Raw genomic sequence first — 20,973 nt, forward strand, 5'->3', positions numbered from 1 at the left:
GGTGTCATCTGGGCGAGTTCTAAAAAATTGTCGGTCACACTGATAATTAATTATTATTATTATTGGCATTTGTTGTGTTTTCATTAGAATTATTTGCATACAGTTATGTTATTTGTGAGTATATTATTCTATCAAAAAGTGTTTGCTTGCTAAAATGCATAGCTCCAAAGTCGTGGCCACATTGCGCGCCGATGGCAGTGTAGCGATGGACACACTGCCTGCCAACCACCAGCAGTCCAACCTGCTGCATTATGAAATTGTAAGTAACATCACTTAGTCCTTGTTGGGCTTCGGTTTTGTCACAACAATAATATCATGCTTTGTTACCTCAGCGTACAGAAAGTGAACTATTGTTAAAGAAGAGCAGTGCGCTTGGTGCAACGACAGTCGTAGATTTGGGCAAACAGCTGCTGCAATGTGCACGAGACAGCGATGTGGCCGGTGTGAAGGCTGCGCTGGCACATGGAGCGCCATTTGCGTCAGACTGGGTAAGTCAAATGGAACATTAACTAGACTTCATCTTTACTGCTTAAATTCTTATTGGTTCGTAAACAAAGCTGGGTATGTCGGCGCTACATTTTGCTGCCATGAACAATCAACTGGAAATATGCGAAATTCTACTGCAAGGAGGCATCAATATGGATGCGAAAACAAAAGTTGATCGTACACCTTTGCATTTAGCGTGTTACTATGGACATGAACGCATTGTTAGTCTGTTATTAGCATTGAAATGTGCCGTAAACTCTCGTGATATGGTATGACCTCAAATGTACAACCTTTAGTATTACCTGATTAACCAATAAATTTGATTTAATTTTAAAGCTGCGCATGACACCCTTGCACTGGGCTGTAGAAAGGAAGCATAAAACCATTGCGCGGATGTTGCTCAAATGTCACGCAGATGTCACGTTGGTCTCGAAATTTGGGAAAACCCCAATTGCACTGGCCGTGTTGACAGAACAGGCTGATATATTATCAGAACTGGAAGAAGCACGCAAAACGCAAGCTTTTCGAAAATTTAGCGAAGAGACGGAGGTAATATACAAAATTAAGTTAGTATTAGCTTTAAATTTTCGAATTTTATTCACCTTTTGACCGCTACCCTAAGGTGCAAACTCACATTATTAAAGTATGTACAGTACATTAACACATTGTTAATATAGATTTAAAACAAATTTTATATTTCCTATGTGTAGAAAGAAACCAGTGAAGCAGTTAACTCCATTATGGACGATTCTAAAATTGCAAGATCTTCAGACGATGCGGATATGTCCGTTGAAGATAAAATGGATGTCTTGGAAAACTTGCGTGGTCGTAAGTAATGCCCTTTATCTTATGAAACTCGCATAACTTTAATATTTATTACAAAGGCACAAACATGCTGGGGAATTCAGCATCACTGAAAATGCTCAAATCACATGGCATAGCCGATATGATGCAGGACAATCAAATAGGTATAACAAGATAAATTTATATGTATACAAGGATGTTAGTGTTTTTGTTCTTGTTGTAGACGATGAAGCTTCAAAGAAAATGCTGAACACGGCACTTCGTAATGGACGACAGCTTGTGCTTTCTGAAGGTGGACGAATGCTGTTGCACGAAACAAATCGAAGCTCAAAGCCTAGTACAAATGGAGTTGTTGCAGGCAATAGTCTAAGAAAAACCGTTCTGGGCGGTCACCATAACCCCTCACCGCCAAAAATTAGAATGAATGTAATTAAGCAAAAAGAATCACCAACGGGTCATGCAGGCGGTATAACAAAAAACAAGGTTTGTTTTCAATTAGTGCTGTATTTTATCTTCTGAAACGTGATTTATTGTTTGCTTTTGCAGAATATAAGAATAATCTCCTTGACTGATTTCAAAAAACTTTGCGATCACCCCAAGTCTATTCAAAAGATACCTGCCACCTTAGCAAGGTAATCGATTGTTTTGTATTCTCATTGCTTGGTTCTGCGTAACATATGTTTATCTCCTTTTCCTTAGCTCTGGAGTGGTACGTCAACTGGCCGATGGCACAAAATTAGTGAATATGCGACAACTCCAGTCTCGCCAGGTTTGTAGTAGACATGTGGCTGTGGAATATAACATTGAATATTGAATATTTAATCTTATTTTCCTTTTTGTAGCTTAAGCTGCCTTCATTAAACAGACCGTTGGAAGGCGTTTCTCTCGATGATGAAACTATATCTGTAAAAGCAATACACAATCCTGCGGCATCGAGCAGTTTACGTGGGCAAGTAGGCACAGTACAAACGATTCAGCTGCGACCATCGACCGTAGCCGGAACTGCTGTCGCAGCTTCAATTAATGGGGTAGCAACAAATTCTGGCCACGCCACACAGCGTCCGGGTTCGCGTAGCGTGAATGAAACAAATGCTAATCCATCGAAAAGTGTAAGCGCTATGCCACTGCTAACTTCCTCAGAGATTTGTCGACAGCTCCATGAGCTGCGACGGCAGAATGAGGATCTACGCCGTAGAGTAGAGGTACTTCAGAAAGAAAAAGAAGCTATGTTGACTCGCGTGGACCGACTAGAGCAATTGGTATTGGCCCGAGATACTGACGACGCCGAGATGCAATTTGTGGACATATAGTTACATTTGTTTAATTTTAATATTTACTGTAAATACGCAAAGCATAACAATACTTAAGTACGACTAACTAACTACATATGTAATTTTAAGTTACAGCCTAAGAAGGTATTTAATTTTTGCGTTCCGACTGCTTCCGATCACGTTGGCCTATAATGTATAATACATACATATACAAACATACATACATATATATAGAGTTAAGAAAATAGGAATAACTAAGTAAAATGTTCAAGTTTTAATGTTACGTATATAATAGATTTTAAAGAGCCATGCATTTACTAAAAATGCATAATATGTAAACGGTTTTTATATTTGCCCAAGTATACATTTTATATCTAATAAAGTTTTGTAACAAATTATATATTTTCAGTAAGTTGATGTCATGTTACAGTATCTGTAATGGAATACAAGTCATCTAATTAGATTCCAACTCAGCAGCAGTGACTCTAAACTGTGAGTATTCTATTGAAAAAAGCAACAATGTATCGCAACATTTTTTCGGCAACCTTTGAGTCGAACAATTAATGCGAACGCATACCGTCGAACATCGGACCTATCACTGTAACTGCTCATGTTATCTTCTGCTGTTATTTAACATTACATTAACATTCACATCTCTGACTGATATTTATGACATGAGTATTTTATCGATAAAGGAAATTTGTCAGTGAGTAGACAGAACGCCATTTTTTTTCACAAAGGAAAAAAGCAAAGTAAAAGTGTGTGGTTTTTGGTAACGCTCTTAAGAATTAAATAATAATTAGCAAGGAAATATATCTGAGAGCTCGGTGAAAATTGAGAAAGTGCAGAGTGAGTCCATGTTTGATATTATATTCAATACCACCGACGCGAAAGGGTTTGAATGTGTGTGCCTAAGGCTTTTTGTGTGCTCATTGAATAATTGATATTAGAGTACTTTGGGTGAATGCTGTGAAAAAATTGTGTTTTGAATACTATAATTACGTATTTGGTATTGTCAAATCACAGATATTTAAGTCTGATCTTGTATCTTAACATTATGCAGTTTTTTTTCTCATTTGCATGAGACATGTACATGCATAGTGTGTGTGTGTATCTTTTTTTACGCCGGCTTGCTGACTCAGTCGCCATTTTTATTTTCTGAATGGTCAATAACCGTACCTGTATGTATATAGATAACCCGTTTTACTCTTAAGCCGGTGTTAAACTAGGAAATTTAGATTATGACTTGAATTAAGTTCGCTTTAAAAATGTCAAGGGAATTAAACAAAAAGAATTTACTAATTTCCTTTCATTTGTAGAGTGTTAATACTTATTAACGAAAAATCCACTTTTGAGGGGGACTTTAAAAATGGCGTTCCGTGGCAACCAGAATCGCAATCGCAATTTCGGCGGAGGCAACCAATACGGAGGACCAATGGGTACCAATCGTATGGGCGGCATGAACATGTCACCCTGGGAATCACAAAATCCTGGAGGTGGTCAATTTGGAAATAACATGCGTCAAGGTGGTGGTCAAATGAACGCGCAGGCTCTGAATCTGGCCAACAATTTGCTAAACAACTTGTTCCGGAGCCAGAATCCACCCTCTTTGCTGGATTTACCCCGTGGTGGCATGGGCAATCGTAATCAACGTGGTGGGCCGGTATGTAAAAGTTAAAATAGCAATTATTCTTTTTTTAGATTTCAACTTTTAATATGTATAGATATGACACAGATTCTCTTATTTTTCTGTGGTGGATTTGGTAAAAAAAACGTTTGTGTAACACTTCCTGAAGCTAATAGTTTTAGTATTATCCACCACAGAAACATGGAGACTCATTACTTTTGATGTACAAAATTGTATCTGTTAGCTGACTGATTGCTGATTGACTATCCAATAGAAGAAATACCCTTAAATTTTGCTAAAAGTAATACAGCACATTTGCTAAGCGTTGATTGAATTAGGATAAAAAAAATCTGAAACCAAGCGCATAAACTTAACAACTGTGAAATCTGTATAAAATGTAAACTGAAAGAAGCTTTCATACAATATGCATTTGTTCCTTTTTAAATGCAGTAATTAGTTTTGCTTTGAAAGAATTTTACAATACGTTGAATTTTATTGTTTGTACCATAAATTAAAATGTACCGCCAAATAACTTTCCCATTTAAAGAAGAACAGAGTATGATGAAATTATAAAATTAGATAATGTTCTCTGATATCTATATCATTTAATACATACCTAGGCACCGTATGTATGCGTATGCCTGTTTTATTGATTATTTAATACAAATACCAAACAAAACCAAAATATCCAAACGTTGGATTTTTATCTAAAACACTTTTCTAATTCTACCAATATTTATTTTTATTCTCTTCTACACGATACAAATTCTAATGCTTGTTTGCATAATCAAACAATCAAAAAAAATCAAAAAACAAAACCGAAACTCAATCAAATCAAATTGAAAACGCATTTAAACGAATGCCATTCATGGTGCCATCAATAAATATGTATAAATACATGCATACATATATGTGTTCCAACGTATATCGAATGTCGATGTCAACGACATTGTCATCACTGTGGGCATACATTTGATGCCGTTGTTGCCACTTTTTTGTTGTTGGTGTTGCGCCTATGCCTGCCTGTTCATTGGGTTATCCATTTGGACATATATTTATGCAAATCGTTATTTTTTATTATGTATATTTGTTTTAAACGGAATTGCATAAACCCCCATTAACAAACTATGCGGCAAACTTACGGCACTACTTGCAACAAACCAAATAACAAACTATAAAATGCAACAACATTTATTGCAAATTTACAATAAACATACAAATGAAATGATAACACAAATGCTGTGATGCCACTTCCAATGCGACGCTACTGATTGAACAATTCTAATCTGCTCTGCTCTGAAACTGATCCCGGTCTGGCACTGGTACTGATTGATGGTTCAACTGCAACTGCAACTTTGCAAATACATATGCAATGATCAAAATAAAAACACATCGCCACTCTTCTTCAACGTTCCTGCTCTGATTTATTTCATTTGACCGCCAAACCGAAAATATACCTTATTTTTATATTCGCTCGCCCGGCTGTGTTTCCAAATAAATTCAAAACTCATCCACTATATGCCCTGCGCCACCACGCCACGCCAACGACTTAAACAACAATATAAATCCCCGTCGACTGATTGCGCTACCGTTCGCTCTGCTGATTTGACCAAAAATTATTCTTGAAATAATTACACTATGATATGTATGTATCTCAATCGACTTTAATAACTTGTATAATTATTGAAAATATTGATAATTCTTAAATGTCATTTAAATTAAAATTCGTTTTGATCAATGTGAATGGCAAATTGTGCCATATTTTTCGATTTAATGCTAATTTTGTACTATCGGCTGTGCCGTATTGATGTTAAAATCTTAAAATTTTGTGCTGTGCACTCTCATATGTGAAAACAACTTAATTGAACTCTCTACCTCATATCTCAAATTGAACATCATTTGTTAAACTACCAACTACTGTATTCAAATGCTTATTCTTTCAAATATCGATGTATAAAATAATATTTTTCTATATATATATATATATATATAATTATAACATAAGATGGTCAATCGCGGCGGCGGTGCGGCCAATCGTCTTAATAATCGTCGTGGCCAAGGAGGTTTTCAAAATCGTGGCATTACTGGTGGCCCAAAGCCCCCTCAAAAGCAGGGCGCCGGCGGCATTCGCAAGCAGAATGCTTTTGATCGTGCTAAGAAACTTTTGGCTAAAAATGCCAACACTAATAAAAAGAAGGAAATTACTCCTGGCGAAAAGAAAATTGAGAGGTAAGAATACAAATATTATAAACAAAATCAATTTCAAAACACAACCTTCCAACTGTGGAAGGTTGCTCAATTCACAATTTTCTCTCACTCCCCGTACACACCGAAATATAGAAAAATTATAAAATAAGTAACTCGTATTTTCCCATATAAGACAGTTTAACTTCGTAATTATTTCTTTTTTATAATATTGTATTAGGTAATATCGGCTGAAGAATACAAAATAATTTATGTTTATTTAAATTCTATTTTTGTTGACGTACTTTATATTTCCATTAGTTGTTATATTCTGTTTTGAAAACTATTTTACGAAACTTACACTGGTGGAAATATCTATTTTCGGCTTGTCGAAGAACACATTGCAGGGCTTATGGAACTATTACTAGAATAGTCCGATTTTGCATCATTCTATAACGCAGTCTGATAACATTGAAATTTATATCTTTAATATATAGTCTTTGCCATGTTATTTATATTCTATCCAATGATTTTTCAATTTAACAATATATCGATTTACAAATTTCAGCTGTGATCAAAGTAAATTAACTTTCCACCTACAAATTATGCATATTACTAACAATCTTCTCCATTTCTTTTTCCACATCGCTTATGATTTTACACAAACAGCCCCAAGGAGTCTCCATATTCGAGCGTCCCAAATGATATGTTTTATTGCCATCTGTGCAAGAAGCATATGTGGGATGCCAACTCATTTGAGAACCATATTAAGGGACGCACGCACTTAATGATGCGCGAAGGCATTGAGGAGAGTTACCGCCTGAAGGCCAACATGATAAGACAGGAGGCCAAGATTGCTGAACAGCTGAAATCAATTGAGTTCGATCGTCTCAAGCGTATGGGCAAGAGCAAGCAGCGCCAGTTGGACTACTGTACCATGTGCGATCTGAATTTCCATGGACACATTTCAACCCATCGCAAGTCAGAGGGACACTTGCAGCTGAAGAAGTTCTTACACCCTAAATGCATTGAGTGCAATAAGGAGTTCGCTACTCGCATTGATTACGATACTCATTTGCTATCGGCTGACCATTTGAAGAAGGCAGCTGAGAATAACACAAAGGTGGGCGAGCGTAAGCGCCAGACGTTGCCAATTAGCACAGCTGAGGAAGAGACACGCGACTTGCGTCCACCACAGAAGCGCAAGAAGAAAATCATTAAGAAAGAGGGTGACGAAACCGTCGAGATAAAGAAGGAGATTGAAGAAGGTGGAGCCGAAGGCGAGGAAGCTGAGGCTGAGGAAACCAAAGAAGGTGATGAGATTGGTGATGAAACTAAAGAAGGAGATGAGTTGAATGAAAGCCAGGAAGAAGAAGAGGTTGCCTTGCCCGTTGACCCGGAGGACTGCATTCTTGACTTTAGTGAGGGTGATGAGATTCCAAGCGAAGTGGACACCCGCTTGCCAAAATACAACTGGCAGCGCCCTGTTGGGCCAGGACTTATCTCGAAGTTAGAGTGCTTCGAATGCGCCGTTTGCAGCAAGTTCTTTGACACAGAGGTCACTGCTGAGATTCATTCGCGTACCGCCACGCACCACCGCAATTTCCTCAAATTTATTAATGAGAAGTCTAGCGACACAAAGATTGCACAAAAGAGAGCTGCCGCTGCCATAGAGGAAAATGAGCGCAAGAAACGTAAGATTGAAGAACCCGAGGCTCCGTCTACAGAGGCCACCGGCGAGGAGGCAGCTGAAGCTGCAGATGGTGAACTTTACGATCCATCAGAAGCCACTGGCGATGATGACGATGTGGAGATGGACAACGCCGAGGGAGATGAGGATGCCGGTGATGCTGTAGATAATGGTGAAGAAATGGAAGCCCAAGAAGACGAAGCCGATCCAGAGCTTGAGGGTGAGCAAGAAGCTACCTCAGCAGCTGCTCCTGTTGGACAGGCGGCTGGAACAGTCAAGCAAGAAATTGCAAAGACACCAACAAAGACCGTCGCCGCAACACCGGCTACGCCTGCAACTCCTGCAGTCAATGCCTCTCCAGCCGCCGCCCCCGCTGCTGCTGCAGTGGTCACACCCGACGCTACAGCTTCCCCTGCCAAGAAGGCAACACCTGCAACTCGTGGTGCCGCTGGACCGAAGGCCACACCTCAACGTAATCGTGCGCGTGGGCGCTACAATCGATGCTAGAGAGCTGCAATTCGCAATTCTGGGCATAAGACAAAATATTCAAATATTTATAGTTGTAATCCATAACTTAACAAACATTACATTATTCACTACCTTAAACAACACTTTCCCGATTTGCTTGAGTCTTGATTTAAATTGATGTCTTTCTTGACAATTTCATTTCTTCATTTTTTTTCAAAATGTTTAATTGACACAGACATACATACAACATGTACACTTTGTTGTCTTCGATGCATCCATCCCATCATACCAATATCTTAACAATTCAATATACAATTCAAATTATATGACTAAATTAAAAAAAAATTATTCACTGATAACAATGTTGATTACATTATTTAAGGGAAAGTATTTTTTAAAGGTAATTTTAGGTTCTTAACATAAGTTTAATACGTTATTAATTTATAATTTATGTTTATATAGGATGTGGTTGTATCAGATAGAGAAACTCAGACGGGGGACATAGGCGAAATAATTATAAATGAATGATGAAGTCTACGAAGGATATCAGTGAATGTGCGATCAGAAGTGTAACAAACAACACTTCTACGTAACAATGTAATATTAAATGTTGTGAGAGATAACTAATGGGACACCTTAGTTAAAGTCCAGAGTATGTTGCTCTGTCGTTGTGGTCCGAATTCTACTTTGGTCGCTTTGAGAGCGCTGCAGTCTTCGACCACATCTCCACCTCTTGATGCAGGCAATCAACGACCAATTAACGCTTTTGGACCGGCTTAGAACGTAAATAAACGGGTCCAGAGTGAAATGCAATGCCATCAGTGCATCAGCTATTATAAAGAATTTATGTGACTGGACCACACGATCTTTTCGAATGGCCAGCGGAATTGCGATCTGTTGAAAAGGAATGAAAATTGAGAATGGGGTGAGCTTAAATATTTCAAATAAAATATATATAGATATTTGCATACCATTTGCGGCATCCAACATACTACGAATGAGATGCTTAAGAAGGCCATTAACTTGGCAAACTTAATCTCATCGGGCGATGTCTCTGCTGTCATCGTCACACTGTTGCTATGATGAAATTGTCGTGGTGGTGGCATATTGTGAAGCAGACTGTTGCCAGTGCTGGGATGGCTTTGAAACAATGTTGTGCCACTGCTGTTCTCCTGTTCGATGTTGCGAACGCTTGTCTCCCGGTTAACCAAGTAGTATTGCATGTGTCTCTTGCTGGTGCGACTTCGTCCAATAATCCACAGCACGCGCGCCACAAACAAGTTGCAGGTCACAATTACAATGCAAAGCAAGCTCCCTTTTTGAGTTAGATAAAATATAAGAAATGTGTGGGTGGCTACATAATTTCTGTCAACACTTACCAAAGACCATGAACAATATCGAATAGGCTGCATTCCAAAATCCAGACGCATCTCGGTAGCGAACACATATTAATTTATGGGGATTTGACTCATCAATATAAGCACCGAAGCCAAGAAATGGCAGAAATGTTATGATTATTGCAATCGTAATGATACTATAGACACTTTTTTGTATCAACTCATAGGTGATATGCTATATGAAGTAAATTATTGGTTAATTTTGATTTAGCAGTGACTGACTTGCACGATGGCTCTCACCTTGTGATAAATAAACGGTCGGGCCAATGCCATACAACGTTCTGCGGCCATTACTGTGGCAATGCAGCCAGAGCTAACGCCAAAGGCCCTCCACACTACATGCCCAATGCAGTTTAAGCGTTTCAAAAATGATCCTTCATCTACGTCAACCACATAGAAAAACATTGCACTTGTTACCATTCCTAGCAGACCCATTAGATCATTCGTAGCTAGGCATCTATAATTTCACAATTATTAAAAGACTTTCAGGCTATCGCGAGACATTCATTCTATACTCCTACAATACATTTTTATATTTTATCTATGTTTGCGGCGATTGATAGTAGCGTTACACTTGGCTGGAACAATCAAGTCTCTGTCTCTATTTTGAGTATTTTTACAACTTGTTGCATGTAATGCAACAAGTTACAAGAAAATTCATTGTCTTTGAATTGAATAAGAATTTCAATCGAATCTAGTTAAAGCGAAAGCCAACTCCACATTTTATATATTTACATAGTACATATGCATATATAACTTTTATGTACATATGTGTTCATGATGTGCGAAAATTAATTGTTGCAGAAATCTTTTTTGTCATTCCCCTTCGACTTTTTGGTTCAGAGAGTATTAAACTGTTGACTTTGTGACAAACCTTTGGCCTGCGCCGAGTACCAGAAGACCCACATTGACGAATTTGCTTTATGTAACGTTTATTGATAGATAAGATATTCGATTTAGTGTCGATGTTAGCGCCAAAGCTTTCGTTCGCTTCGACAATATGCAAATCAGTTGCAGACCCGCACAATATCTGCTGAGTTGAACAAACCTCAATCGCCATGAACTGATATCCGAACTATTCACATTCGCATGTATAGGTGTTTATGTGTATGCATTTGTATAATTACGTGTGTTTTGATTCGGGCTTCAATTTATTTCTCACTTACCGCAACATGAATGTATATTTGCTGTTTTTATTATGCTTTTTGCGCGCTAGCATAACCAGAGCCAGAAAATTCAAAATTACTCCGAGGCCCATTACAAGCATGGGAATTATCAGTCGACTGGTGTGATTATAATATGGCGACGCTTTGGATAATGTTGACCCGGCAGTTGAGTTTGCTGCTACAACGGCTGTTGTCACATTGGCTCCAAGTACCTCCGACATATTGCTTGATTTAATTTAATTGCGATTTCTAGTGAAAATATCTTGCCACACACTCCCCAAGTGTGTGCTCATAAAACAAGTTTAAGTGTCTGTTAACTATGTCAAATGTTTTCTTAAAGCTCTTTTTGCCAATTGGCGCAAGCCATACACAGCTTTACCACAAAAATTATTTGTTGATGCACACACGAGTTTCTGAGCACTAGCATCGCGTCGTTTACGGCTCTCTGATACGATCCGATCCGTTCCGTTCTGTGCACCGTTTGCATCAAGCTGTCGATTTAGAATAAAAATCCGAAGGCAAATAATCGACCGTCGAACGCTGCTGGTTGTGTCGCTGCTAATATGCGGTTCAATTGCTGGGTGGGTGGAAGTGCTGTCCAAAGTTCCTTTCCGATGACGGATTCGGAGCTCGGCATAGCGTTAATGACGGCGCTGTTGGTGGTCGCTGCTCGATTCCATCCCTCTAATTTGAAATGCGTAGCTCGTGCGACGTCGGCATCGCTTGTGCGGCTAAAATATAAGGTAGTTATTTATTACTCGTATACCCTACAAAATATATATGTTATTATCATCTTTCAGAGCTGGTCATTGCGCCAACACTATCTACTGTAGAAAACAATAAGCACAGCGCATGGAGATACTAATTGGATAAAAGGTATTTTCATAACAATTTAATAATTATAGAAAGAGAATAAGTTAGTCGACCTACAACAAAAGCTTCATTTGCATTCGAAAATAATGAAAGTACAATAATTTTCTGTCATTGCTAAAAATTTGAGGCTGGTTTTGATTGCAAAAATAAGTAATAAGTATTTACTTTAAATGATATTCTATTCATCACTATTGAAAATAACATTAAATAAGCCCACATAAACCATTTGAATGTGCAATGAAAGTAAAAATAAAAAAAAATTCCAATACAGGAAGGAAATTAATATCCATAGTCATGCCTTTACGTACTTTAAGTAGAGTGCTCGTCAGTTTTGCTGATTGGAGTCTGTTGTGAAAATAATAAAAGGACGTCATGTTGAGAAGGAGCTAAAACTATTTATAGTTAATTTGATGTAATCTTATGATATCATAGGCATAATTGAATTTGGATTCTTTCAATTCCCCTCTTTTATTATTTTTATGACTTTCTGAGCTGACGCTCGAACCATAACTTGTCAACCTGCTTTCTTGGCGCACATAAACATTACTTTTTGTCAGTTTGCGTGGCTTCAATAGTTGGCTGACCTCTGAGCCTATAACTAAAACAAAATAGTCAATTTGCTGAAATTAGTTTCACTTTAAAAATACTTCTGTAAGATGTTCAATAAATGTGATTGAGTTGTTAAATAATACATATCGAATGCACTTTCGATGTACATATGTATCATATGGCTATGTCATTTAGTTACTCCCTACATTTTGTTTGACTACTAAGTACTTCATATAAATATTAAATTGTTTCGGTCCAGCTTATGTATTAATAATGCCAGACACATTCAATTACGTGAACTGCATATAAGGGGCTAGCTCTTAAGATTCTTGAATACAATATTCATTATATTTCACTCACTATATTGTGCATTAACAAAAAGAATAGCAGTCAATAATAATAAAAGAATTCCAATTAAGACTTGTGTCCAAAAATTAAGAATGAAAAATAATTTAAAAAACAAAACAAATACAATTGGCATAAGCTGAAATTTTCATAATTTCTGTCTGGCATTTTAATAGATTGACAGGTTACGTCCAACTTGCAATTTATAAAAATATCAGTATAGTATTCCAGAGTTAAGTGTTATCACAAAACAAAAGGTGTTAAGACGACCCGGAATCGAAACAATTTGGAATTTTAATCACGCACCCGCAAATTGTTAAGCGCGTGCACACTAAACAAATTTATATGTGATAATTGTGATCATGCCCTCCCCCTGTTTGGCATAGTATTACCTTCTCAATTTGAATTATAATAACTATTATAATCTCAAATTTGAGTTTTTTTTTTATAATTCAAAGAAGCAGTGGATGAAATGATAAAAGATAAGAAAAATTTGGTATCTATTTTCCTAATTGAAGAACCGCTATGAAGAACAATTAGCAGAGTTAATATCGCATTAGCATGTTTCGATTTATAATAACACTATAATTTCAGATCTACATAGGTGAGATGGGCATGCGATCTCGCCTTGTATTACATCAGGGCCGCAGGAAGCCCTTTGAAATCAAAGTCCAAGTCCCGATTCCGGTATGCTATACATTTTAATGCTATACTTTTGCTTTATTTGATTTTCTTATACAAATTTTTTCGTTTAGACATATCTAACTTGCTTTCAACTGTTTCGAAAGCAAACGTGCTATCTAATGTGCATAATTCGTTGCCAAAACATTCTTTGCTCTTCTCTGGATGATGCTGAACTTATAATGACAACGGCTGAAGTGCGTCGCAACAGAAATAATGGAATGTGTGACTTCAGAAATTTTAACTACTGTTCCAGATCTTTGATAAATTTAAGTGGTATTTATCAAAGACAGTACTGCAGCGATCGTAAAACTTAATCGCTTGGCTTGGTCAAGGATCGCATGGGAGCTGTCAACTATGCACGGCATCTTGTCAACGGACGTGTGCTGCGACACATTAACAATGTATATCACTTGGAGGACAAACCATTGCTTTATAATTTCTGTGGTCGCTTCTGGAGAACCCTGAAAATAGAGCGCTTTCCATGTGCTCGGAGCATTTGGCGAGACTAATTAAGCGGAAGCAAAAAGCAAAAGAATCAAGAATCCATCGACTCCTGGATGTACTACTAAGTCTAATTATATTATTTTTTATAAACCATAAACCGCCACAGGGCACGAATAAATCAGAAATATTCCCAAACCCAACCCATGAGCCATATTTTTTTGATGTAGATCGGTAGAGTTTCATCCTGTGAGTTTCGCAAACCAAAAATTTTGAAATTGCGGCAGGATGCGGCCGAGTTATGGCCAATTTTCTATGCAGGATTGTCTTGTGAAGCAGAGGTTCGTATGGAATTTGTATATGAAATATCTCCGAGATCCTTTGCAGGATCAAAATGAGGATCATGACAAATGATGCTCTAGACTTGGAACTATCAACTGTCCAAAAAGTATCCAAATCCGACCACTTTTGGCCGAGCTATGGCTATTTTCTCGGCAGTCCAAGCCGGCTGTTACTTTCATGTTGTTGTTGTCGTTCTGTTTGTTGTTGTTGTAATTTGCCATCGCTGCAAATCGCATCTCCTCATAGAGTAAATTTTCTGATTTACCAGGCGAACAGAAGTCAGCAGGAGGTAGCTGCACTAAAATTTTTAGCTTCGATACCTACCCCAGTGCTACCCTGTGAGTCGAATGCAACTCTGCACTGAGCAACAGGGTTGCATTTTATGGCTTATTAAATTAGGCGCACCAATTGGCGGGACATTTGAATTTTTAATATTCAAAGACCATGCTGGCTATTTTTCATATTGTTGTTGTCGTTCTGTTCGTTGTTGTAATTTGCAATCGCTGCAAATCGCATCTCCTCATAGAGTAAATTTTCTGATTTACCAGGCGAACAGAAGTCAGCAGGAGGTGGCTGCACTAAAATTTTTAGCTTCGATACCTACCCCAGTGCTACCCTGGAAGTCGAATGCAACTCTGCAGTTAACAACAGGGTTGCATTTTATGGTTTATTAAATAAAGCGCCAACCGGCGGCAAATTTTGAATTTTCAAAATAAAATCGCCGATATATTTGATGCCTAGGAGTAAGAATGTGGATTCCTTTTCGGAATTGAAAGGGTAAGTATAATCTATTAATCATTTATTATTTATATTTTAAAAGCTAACAATTCACATATTTTACATATATGCTTATGCACAGTATTTAGTATAAAGTAACAAAGCTTTGTTATCAATAATATATTGCACTATAGCTGCACACGTAATTTCTCTTACAGAAACAGCTTAAAGATGTTGACAATCCACCAAGAACCATACCTTTACATATATACATATTAGCCCTAAGCATGTACAACTCATAGTAGGCTGTTTTCACGAGTATATGCACAATTATAGAGCTAACTTCGGTTATATAATCACAGCACACTAATTATTAAGCTTTCTCTTAAACTCAAACACATTGAAGCTAAATTTGGTTTAGTTGCCCTTTGTTAAGGGTTGTCTAGAAGCGACCACAGAAATTATAGAGTAATTGTTTGTCTTCAAAGTGATAAACATTATTAATGTGTCGCAACACACGTCCGTCGACAAGATGTCGTGCATAGTGGACAGCTTCCATGCGATCCTTGGCCAAGCCTACTTCTATAAGCCAACTTACGAATTCGTTGCCATAAAACACCTTGCGATAAACGCGAATCCGCCATCTATTGGGAAAGAATGTGATTATTGTAAGTTAAAAGAATATGAATTTCAATACTTGCCTTCTATCCTTAGCAATGTCCTTTTTGCAGTTTTCCAGATGATGATTGCGAAATTGCTCACATATTTGTTTCGTCGCGGGACGTAAATTTGACCAATGCGGCAAGCTGACCACATTAGCGCCATACCTATTAAGACGATATCCAAGTTTAAGTAAAGTAAAGTAAATCAATTCAAAACCAAAAATTTATCTGCTTACCATATCTTTCTCCAAAATTTCACGAGAGGCATCAATAACTCGCTGGAGTCACTGACAAACACGGCGAGTACAATTATTCCTTGGCCAAAATTTAAAAACGCATCTAGAAAACTCAGCTCTAAGTATATTCCTGACATTCCCTCCATAACCAAGGTCCAAATGGATACCGCCAAACCCACGAACATCGAGCACAGCAGTATTATTAATAGAATTGTGTGCTTCAGAATTTGATGGTCATCACAGTCACTAGCATGCTCCAACGGCTCCAAATCGGGTTGCGTCTGCCCTTGATAACGATTAATTATATTCTGGCAGCTTTGGCGCGATGTGCTTGGTCCACAATTGTATGTGCTACTACACATGTGACTGTAAGGCAATAATTTGTAATCATTATTTTGCGTATTTTTATATAAATATTACCCTTCATCAGCTGTAGCTGTGGTTATGGTATCAATTCTGTCCATTTCTTTAGGGCTTACAGAAGCTTGTTGACGATTGCGTTTTAGCAAGTCTTCAATATCCATAACTACTGTCGATGCAGTAGTGGGAGTGGTGTTTATCGAAGAACTGGAACAACAGTTAGCATTCTCCGAGCCACACACCCCATTGTTTCTGTTTGGACGTACTCCAGCCGTTGTCGGTATCATTTCATCATCATCCGAAGATGATGAATACGATAAAGTTCGTGCACACTTTGGCAACGAATTATCCGCATTGGATAGCAAGTTGGCTGTCGAAACAGTTGAATGCAAGTTGGATACGTCTAAACGAAAGTTATTTATAAATAAATCAAATAAAGCAAAAGCATATCTGCATTAAAATGCAAAGCATACCGGAATCGGGATTTGAGAGATCACGCGCAAAAGTCAAATACTTTTCAAAGCGCTTCTTGTAGCGCTGATGTAATACAAGGCATCCGACGGTAACTAAAACGACAGCACAGATATTAGGTGGCTTTTAAATCATCTAAATTATATTAATAGCTGTCAATCGGAAATCAGATTGAAAACTTTACTGGCATCATTGTAAACAGACCACGCCTCGCGGTTGGTCTTATTTTCATAACGCGTCAATTTTTTTGAATTTGATCATCAGCTTCGAAATAATATCTTGATTTTTCAATATCCGTCGTCATACCTATAAAGCACATAACTAGCATAAACACTGCAATGGCAGCTTGTGCATTTCCGTATTGAAAGCTGGGGTTTTGTTTCTCACTGGGCATAGATTTTGAGTCGAAAGCTAATAGTAGCCCAGATATAATCGCTGGTATTCCCCATGCAAAAGCCAACTGAAAGAAAATATTTTTGAGAAATGTAGCTAAAACTTTCGTGGGGGCCGACATTACCATGTATGGCCAAAGTTTAAGTACGAAGCACAAGCTGCGACATTGTAAAAACAGGAGCGTTATAGCCAAGAAGGCAGTCCATAAACGCGAACTGTAGGTCCCAATGTTGAAAAGAAAGAATTGTATGTACAAAGGCCAGCGTTCCACATGATCTAGCTTCGACCAGAGAATAACACCAATACAACACATCAGCTGTAAAATTAGAAAGTTTGTTGGGTATTTGGTATAAAAATATCGCGTTAGAGCTATCTGCTCACCTGTGATAACACTAAACAAGCTGTGATTCTCTGTGGCATACGTTTAAAGCGTTTAGTCACAATTAGGAGCGCCAACATCCAACAACAAGCGGCAGCGCCCGCAATACTAATGTCAAATGAGAACGCATCCAGCTCATGCAAATAGTCCAAGGGCTTTAAGTTAGTCAGCGATATCATTTTAGCCGATATAAACATTAGCGGAGCTGATATAAATGTGCACAAAACCATGCTCCGTGCAATCTGAAAATATAATTGCACTGTCATTAACATATCAACTTCAGTTGGCAAATTTAATTTTGATTACCAGCTCTACTTCAACGTTGTACTGTGTCGCAATGACAAATGCTCCCGGCGCCGCTGGAAATGTGCCATAAAGAAAGCCAAAGGTACTTAGTTCTGTTGTGTCATTAAAGTTATCCCCTGCCTGCATAATGTTTACTGTCTGGCGGCAGACCAACGGCAACACCAAACTGAAACAAGAATGAACATGTTCTGCTATATTTATGCTTTATATGTGACAGATTGACTGATTACTTACATTTTAACCAATATCAGCACACTAGGCAGCAATAGTCCGAGACTCTTCCGCTCAGAACTTGCGCCGCCACCAATTATCTTAAGGCCCAATAGAAAGAGGGCCGTTGCTGAGAAGCTTTGTCCAAATACGCGCAAGACACTGGATACCATTTCAGGTAATCCCTTAGGAAATATGAGGCCTCCAGCAACCCCAAGCAGCGTCATCAGTAGTAAAGGATTAAAGAAGAGAGATTTGATGGTGTTTAAGACAAGAATTCCTCGTTCTCCCAAGCAACCGCCTTGTCGTCGGTTAATTCGCTCAACTGGACAGGTTTCGGGACACATCGTGGGATTGAGTATAACTTCCTCCTTGTTTTTCATAATCTTGCTAACTTCCATAAACACCAGAGCAATTGGATTGAGAATAGCCAAAGAAATTGGCGCCATCAGATACAAATACGAAGCGTACTCCGGATGAACCTCTTTGTAGAGAGCTTGGACTGTAAATAGACTACTATGTAGTTATTCCCTTTTACTTATTCACAAATATAATGATCTATTACCAATAGGATAGCCGATGGCGAAATCGTTGCTCTGCGTACAAAATATTGACATCAACCCTGCCCTCGAGTAGTTTAACGGTCGACCAACCAGCAGACAGATGATCAGTACGGCAAAGAAAACAATTGCCTTTGAGATAAGCATCGCCAACAAGAACGTCCAGTTTACAGCGCCCCAATTAAGCTCAACTAATGACATAAATATAAGCGAGGGGAGCGCAAATGTTCCGACAAACGTTCCCAATCCTTTCGTTTCTGCATTAGTGATGATCTTGAAGCGGCCAGCTAAATAGCTACAAAAGAAATAAGGTATTTTATTTTCCACATATTCGACATGTAAATTACAATATATATTGTTTTTTTCTGTATATTTTCTTTTTATGCATATTTATTTTTAGTTTTGTGTGTAGCTGTCTATTAAGTATACCTAGCACAATAACGGCATTCGATTTGTCTGACTATATGAACAATTAATTGCAAAATGTCCCGAGCTCCTATCACCTACCTAAATTTCAACGAGGTGTTGAGACCCCCCCAGCTGCTGACAAGTCAGAGATCGGATCACACGAAAGCACCAACAATGAAAGGTTCCTTTAGTCAATAATGTTTTTTGGTATATTAATACAGATACTTGTCGTTTTAGGGTGACAATTATTATTATTAACTTGAATACATGTTTGTACAAACTTACACGGAAGATTCTATTTTTGGTTGAACAATAGATTACTATACATTCAGCTAAGCTAAATAGTAATTGTATGGTGGAAGCACGGAAATTACAAGTGCTTCGACTATACAATTTTAAATTGAAATACAAACCAACTAAATATTTATTTTTGCAATACTTTTAAATCAGAATTTAAAGTTTTCCATTCCGCGATTTAAAAAATGATTTTGATTACAGCATCAAAGTATTTATTTAAAGAGCTTTATATAATTCGTATGGAATGTTGTAGCTTTTATGATAGAGCAATTAAAACAGTTGGGAGTTAAATTTTTGTTGGAAAAGCAGATGCGTGCAGTTTCAATGACTTGAACAGCTGTACATGAATATTTGTCTCTATAAAGTGCAAAAGTAAACATAACACGTAGATATCTACCTATGTAGCTACATATACATATAGGCACATTGAAGTGTGCAATTCAGCGATAATACGATTCTTATTGTCAGTTGATTTGCTTGCCTATTGCGATCAATATAACCTATCCTAGTTGCTTATATAACTATTTGTATGGGTTGAATTGTTTTTATTTTTTGCACTCTCTAAGCGTGCTAAACTTTCGCTTATTGCAACTGATTATTAAGAGTAAATACACATGTTGAAATTGACATTGTCAAGGCTTACTTATGGGAAACTATCTATTGTTGTTTTTGTCGCGTTGCAGCAACGCAGCGTTGGAAGTTTAATGCTTTTTGAATTAGCGGATATGACTGTTGATTCATTGATTAATGGGGAAGATTACAAAATCCCACCTATCTGAATGGAACATTTTTCTTCTATCGCAATGCAAATATGTTTAGTTGAGAGACACTGTACTTGTGTAATTTATGTGAGAATAACAAAGAGCATAAATATTAGAAATGTCGCGGAATTAAACTCAATCGAAGCAAACCGGTCACTGAACAAGCGCGTGACCAGTAAATAGTAATAGCAAACAATGTGAAAATAAACATGCTACTACCACAACAATGGTAATAAGAAAGCATACACAATCATAAATTTAACAACTCAAATGTAGGACTTTTACATATATTAAAAATGATGAAATGCAAAGAACTTACCCACATATGATGATGCCAAAGCACTGAACCAGTGCCGGGTAAAAGTTATCCATTGAGACTCCGCCATCCTCGACCCGTTGAGATGGCGTTAAAGCTGCTGTTGGCGAATGCCCGTCTACAGGTGGTCCAGTTGTGCTCTCAACGGACATTGCCTTATAGTACATTGAGCTATCCATTTGTACTGCCTTGAGTTTTCAACATAACAAATTGCAAAACGACTTTCGCTAGTCGCCTAAGAAAAATGCTCACAGCTGACACACGCTGCCTATGACGTCAAAGCATGGGCACAACGCACAAGTTACAGCAATAGTTAGCACAGTTAGTCAAGAGCGCACTTCACCTCACTGTTGATGTTTGGGACACTATGCCCTTTCATTTTTCGTTTTTATTATTATATTTGTTTGTTTTTTCAATGTGTCGTAAACTAGAGCTGGAAAAACATCGAACCACTATTAACAATATCGATATTTGAGAAACATCTGCTATCGATGATTGCTTGTTATTTAAAAGAATGTGACTAACAGCGCTTGCGAGCACCTTTTATAAAAACAGAAAAGATATGGCTAT

The 20,973-nt window shown here is 37.8% G+C and overlaps 4 protein-coding genes and 1 long non-coding RNA gene across 8 annotated transcripts; 3 read left to right on the forward strand and 2 right to left on the reverse strand.

Annotated features, from left to right (window-relative positions):
- The first annotated feature begins 75 nt into the window (after nt 1-75).
- Nucleotides 76-2,914, forward strand: LOC108598787 (poly [ADP-ribose] polymerase tankyrase-1). Of its 2 annotated transcripts, XM_017985530.1 has the most exons (11): nt 76-259; nt 333-488; nt 558-755; nt 823-1,035; nt 1,109-1,129; nt 1,197-1,314; nt 1,371-1,454; nt 1,514-1,773; nt 1,837-1,922; nt 1,990-2,059; nt 2,133-2,914. In XM_017985530.1, exons 1-11 carry the CDS (start codon nt 155-157, stop codon nt 2,598-2,600), a joined length of 1,779 nt encoding a protein of 592 aa, XP_017841019.1. In that variant the 5' UTR covers nt 76-154; the 3' UTR covers nt 2,601-2,914. The 2 variants fall into 2 exon arrangements, with proteins under 2 accessions (XP_017841019.1, XP_017841020.1); XM_017985531.2 differs by lacking the exon at nt 1,109-1,129.
- A 355-nt stretch (nt 2,915-3,269) lies between these two features.
- On the forward strand, nt 3,270-8,882 carry LOC108600142 (zinc finger protein on ecdysone puffs). Of its 3 annotated transcripts, none has more exons than XM_017987535.1 (4): nt 3,271-3,410; nt 3,881-4,224; nt 6,194-6,417; nt 7,042-8,882. In XM_017987535.1, exons 2-4 carry the CDS (start codon nt 3,931-3,933, stop codon nt 8,567-8,569), a joined length of 2,046 nt encoding a protein of 681 aa, XP_017843024.1. In that variant the 5' UTR covers nt 3,271-3,410; nt 3,881-3,930; the 3' UTR covers nt 8,570-8,882. The 3 variants fall into 3 exon arrangements, with proteins under 3 accessions (XP_017843026.1, XP_017843024.1, XP_017843025.1); XM_017987536.1 differs by having other exon boundaries at nt 3,918-4,224; XM_017987537.1 differs by lacking the exon at nt 6,194-6,417 and having other exon boundaries at nt 3,270-3,410; nt 7,042-7,159.
- Nucleotides 8,737-11,621, reverse strand: LOC108600143 (prostaglandin D2 receptor). Its single transcript, XM_017987538.1, has 5 exons — nt 11,094-11,621; nt 10,168-10,384; nt 9,910-10,102; nt 9,502-9,845; nt 8,737-9,424 (listed from the first exon to the last, which is right to left on the reverse strand). Exons 1-5 carry the CDS (start codon nt 11,312-11,314, stop codon nt 9,167-9,169), a joined length of 1,233 nt encoding a protein of 410 aa, XP_017843027.1. The 5' UTR covers nt 11,315-11,621; the 3' UTR covers nt 8,737-9,166.
- Nucleotides 11,622-11,746: 125 nt separating this feature from the next.
- Nucleotides 11,747-14,178, forward strand: LOC108600144. Its single transcript, XR_001915180.1, has 4 exons — nt 11,747-11,836; nt 11,894-11,969; nt 13,455-13,547; nt 13,616-14,178. It is a non-coding gene; the product is annotated as an uncharacterized LOC108600144 (long non-coding RNA).
- A 966-nt stretch (nt 14,179-15,144) lies between these two features.
- LOC108600758 (integral membrane protein GPR155) lies at nt 15,145-20,845 on the reverse strand. The gene is made up of 12 exons (XM_017988517.2): nt 20,407-20,845; nt 18,627-18,916; nt 18,086-18,563; nt 17,852-18,017; nt 17,548-17,787; nt 17,291-17,482; nt 17,080-17,233; nt 16,776-16,868; nt 16,363-16,705; nt 15,943-16,308; nt 15,746-15,871; nt 15,145-15,688 (listed from the first exon to the last, which is right to left on the reverse strand). The coding sequence occupies exons 1-12, from the start codon at nt 20,580-20,582 to the stop codon at nt 15,487-15,489; spliced, it is 2,826 nt and encodes a 941-aa protein (XP_017844006.1). The 5' UTR covers nt 20,583-20,845; the 3' UTR covers nt 15,145-15,486.
- Nucleotides 20,846-20,973: the final 128 nt, after the last annotated feature.

This window comes from Drosophila busckii, chromosome 3L (assembly GCF_011750605.1).
Source record: "Drosophila busckii strain San Diego stock center, stock number 13000-0081.31 chromosome 3L, ASM1175060v1, whole genome shotgun sequence".
Classification (NCBI taxonomy): Eukaryota; Metazoa; Arthropoda; class Insecta; order Diptera; family Drosophilidae; genus Drosophila; species Drosophila busckii.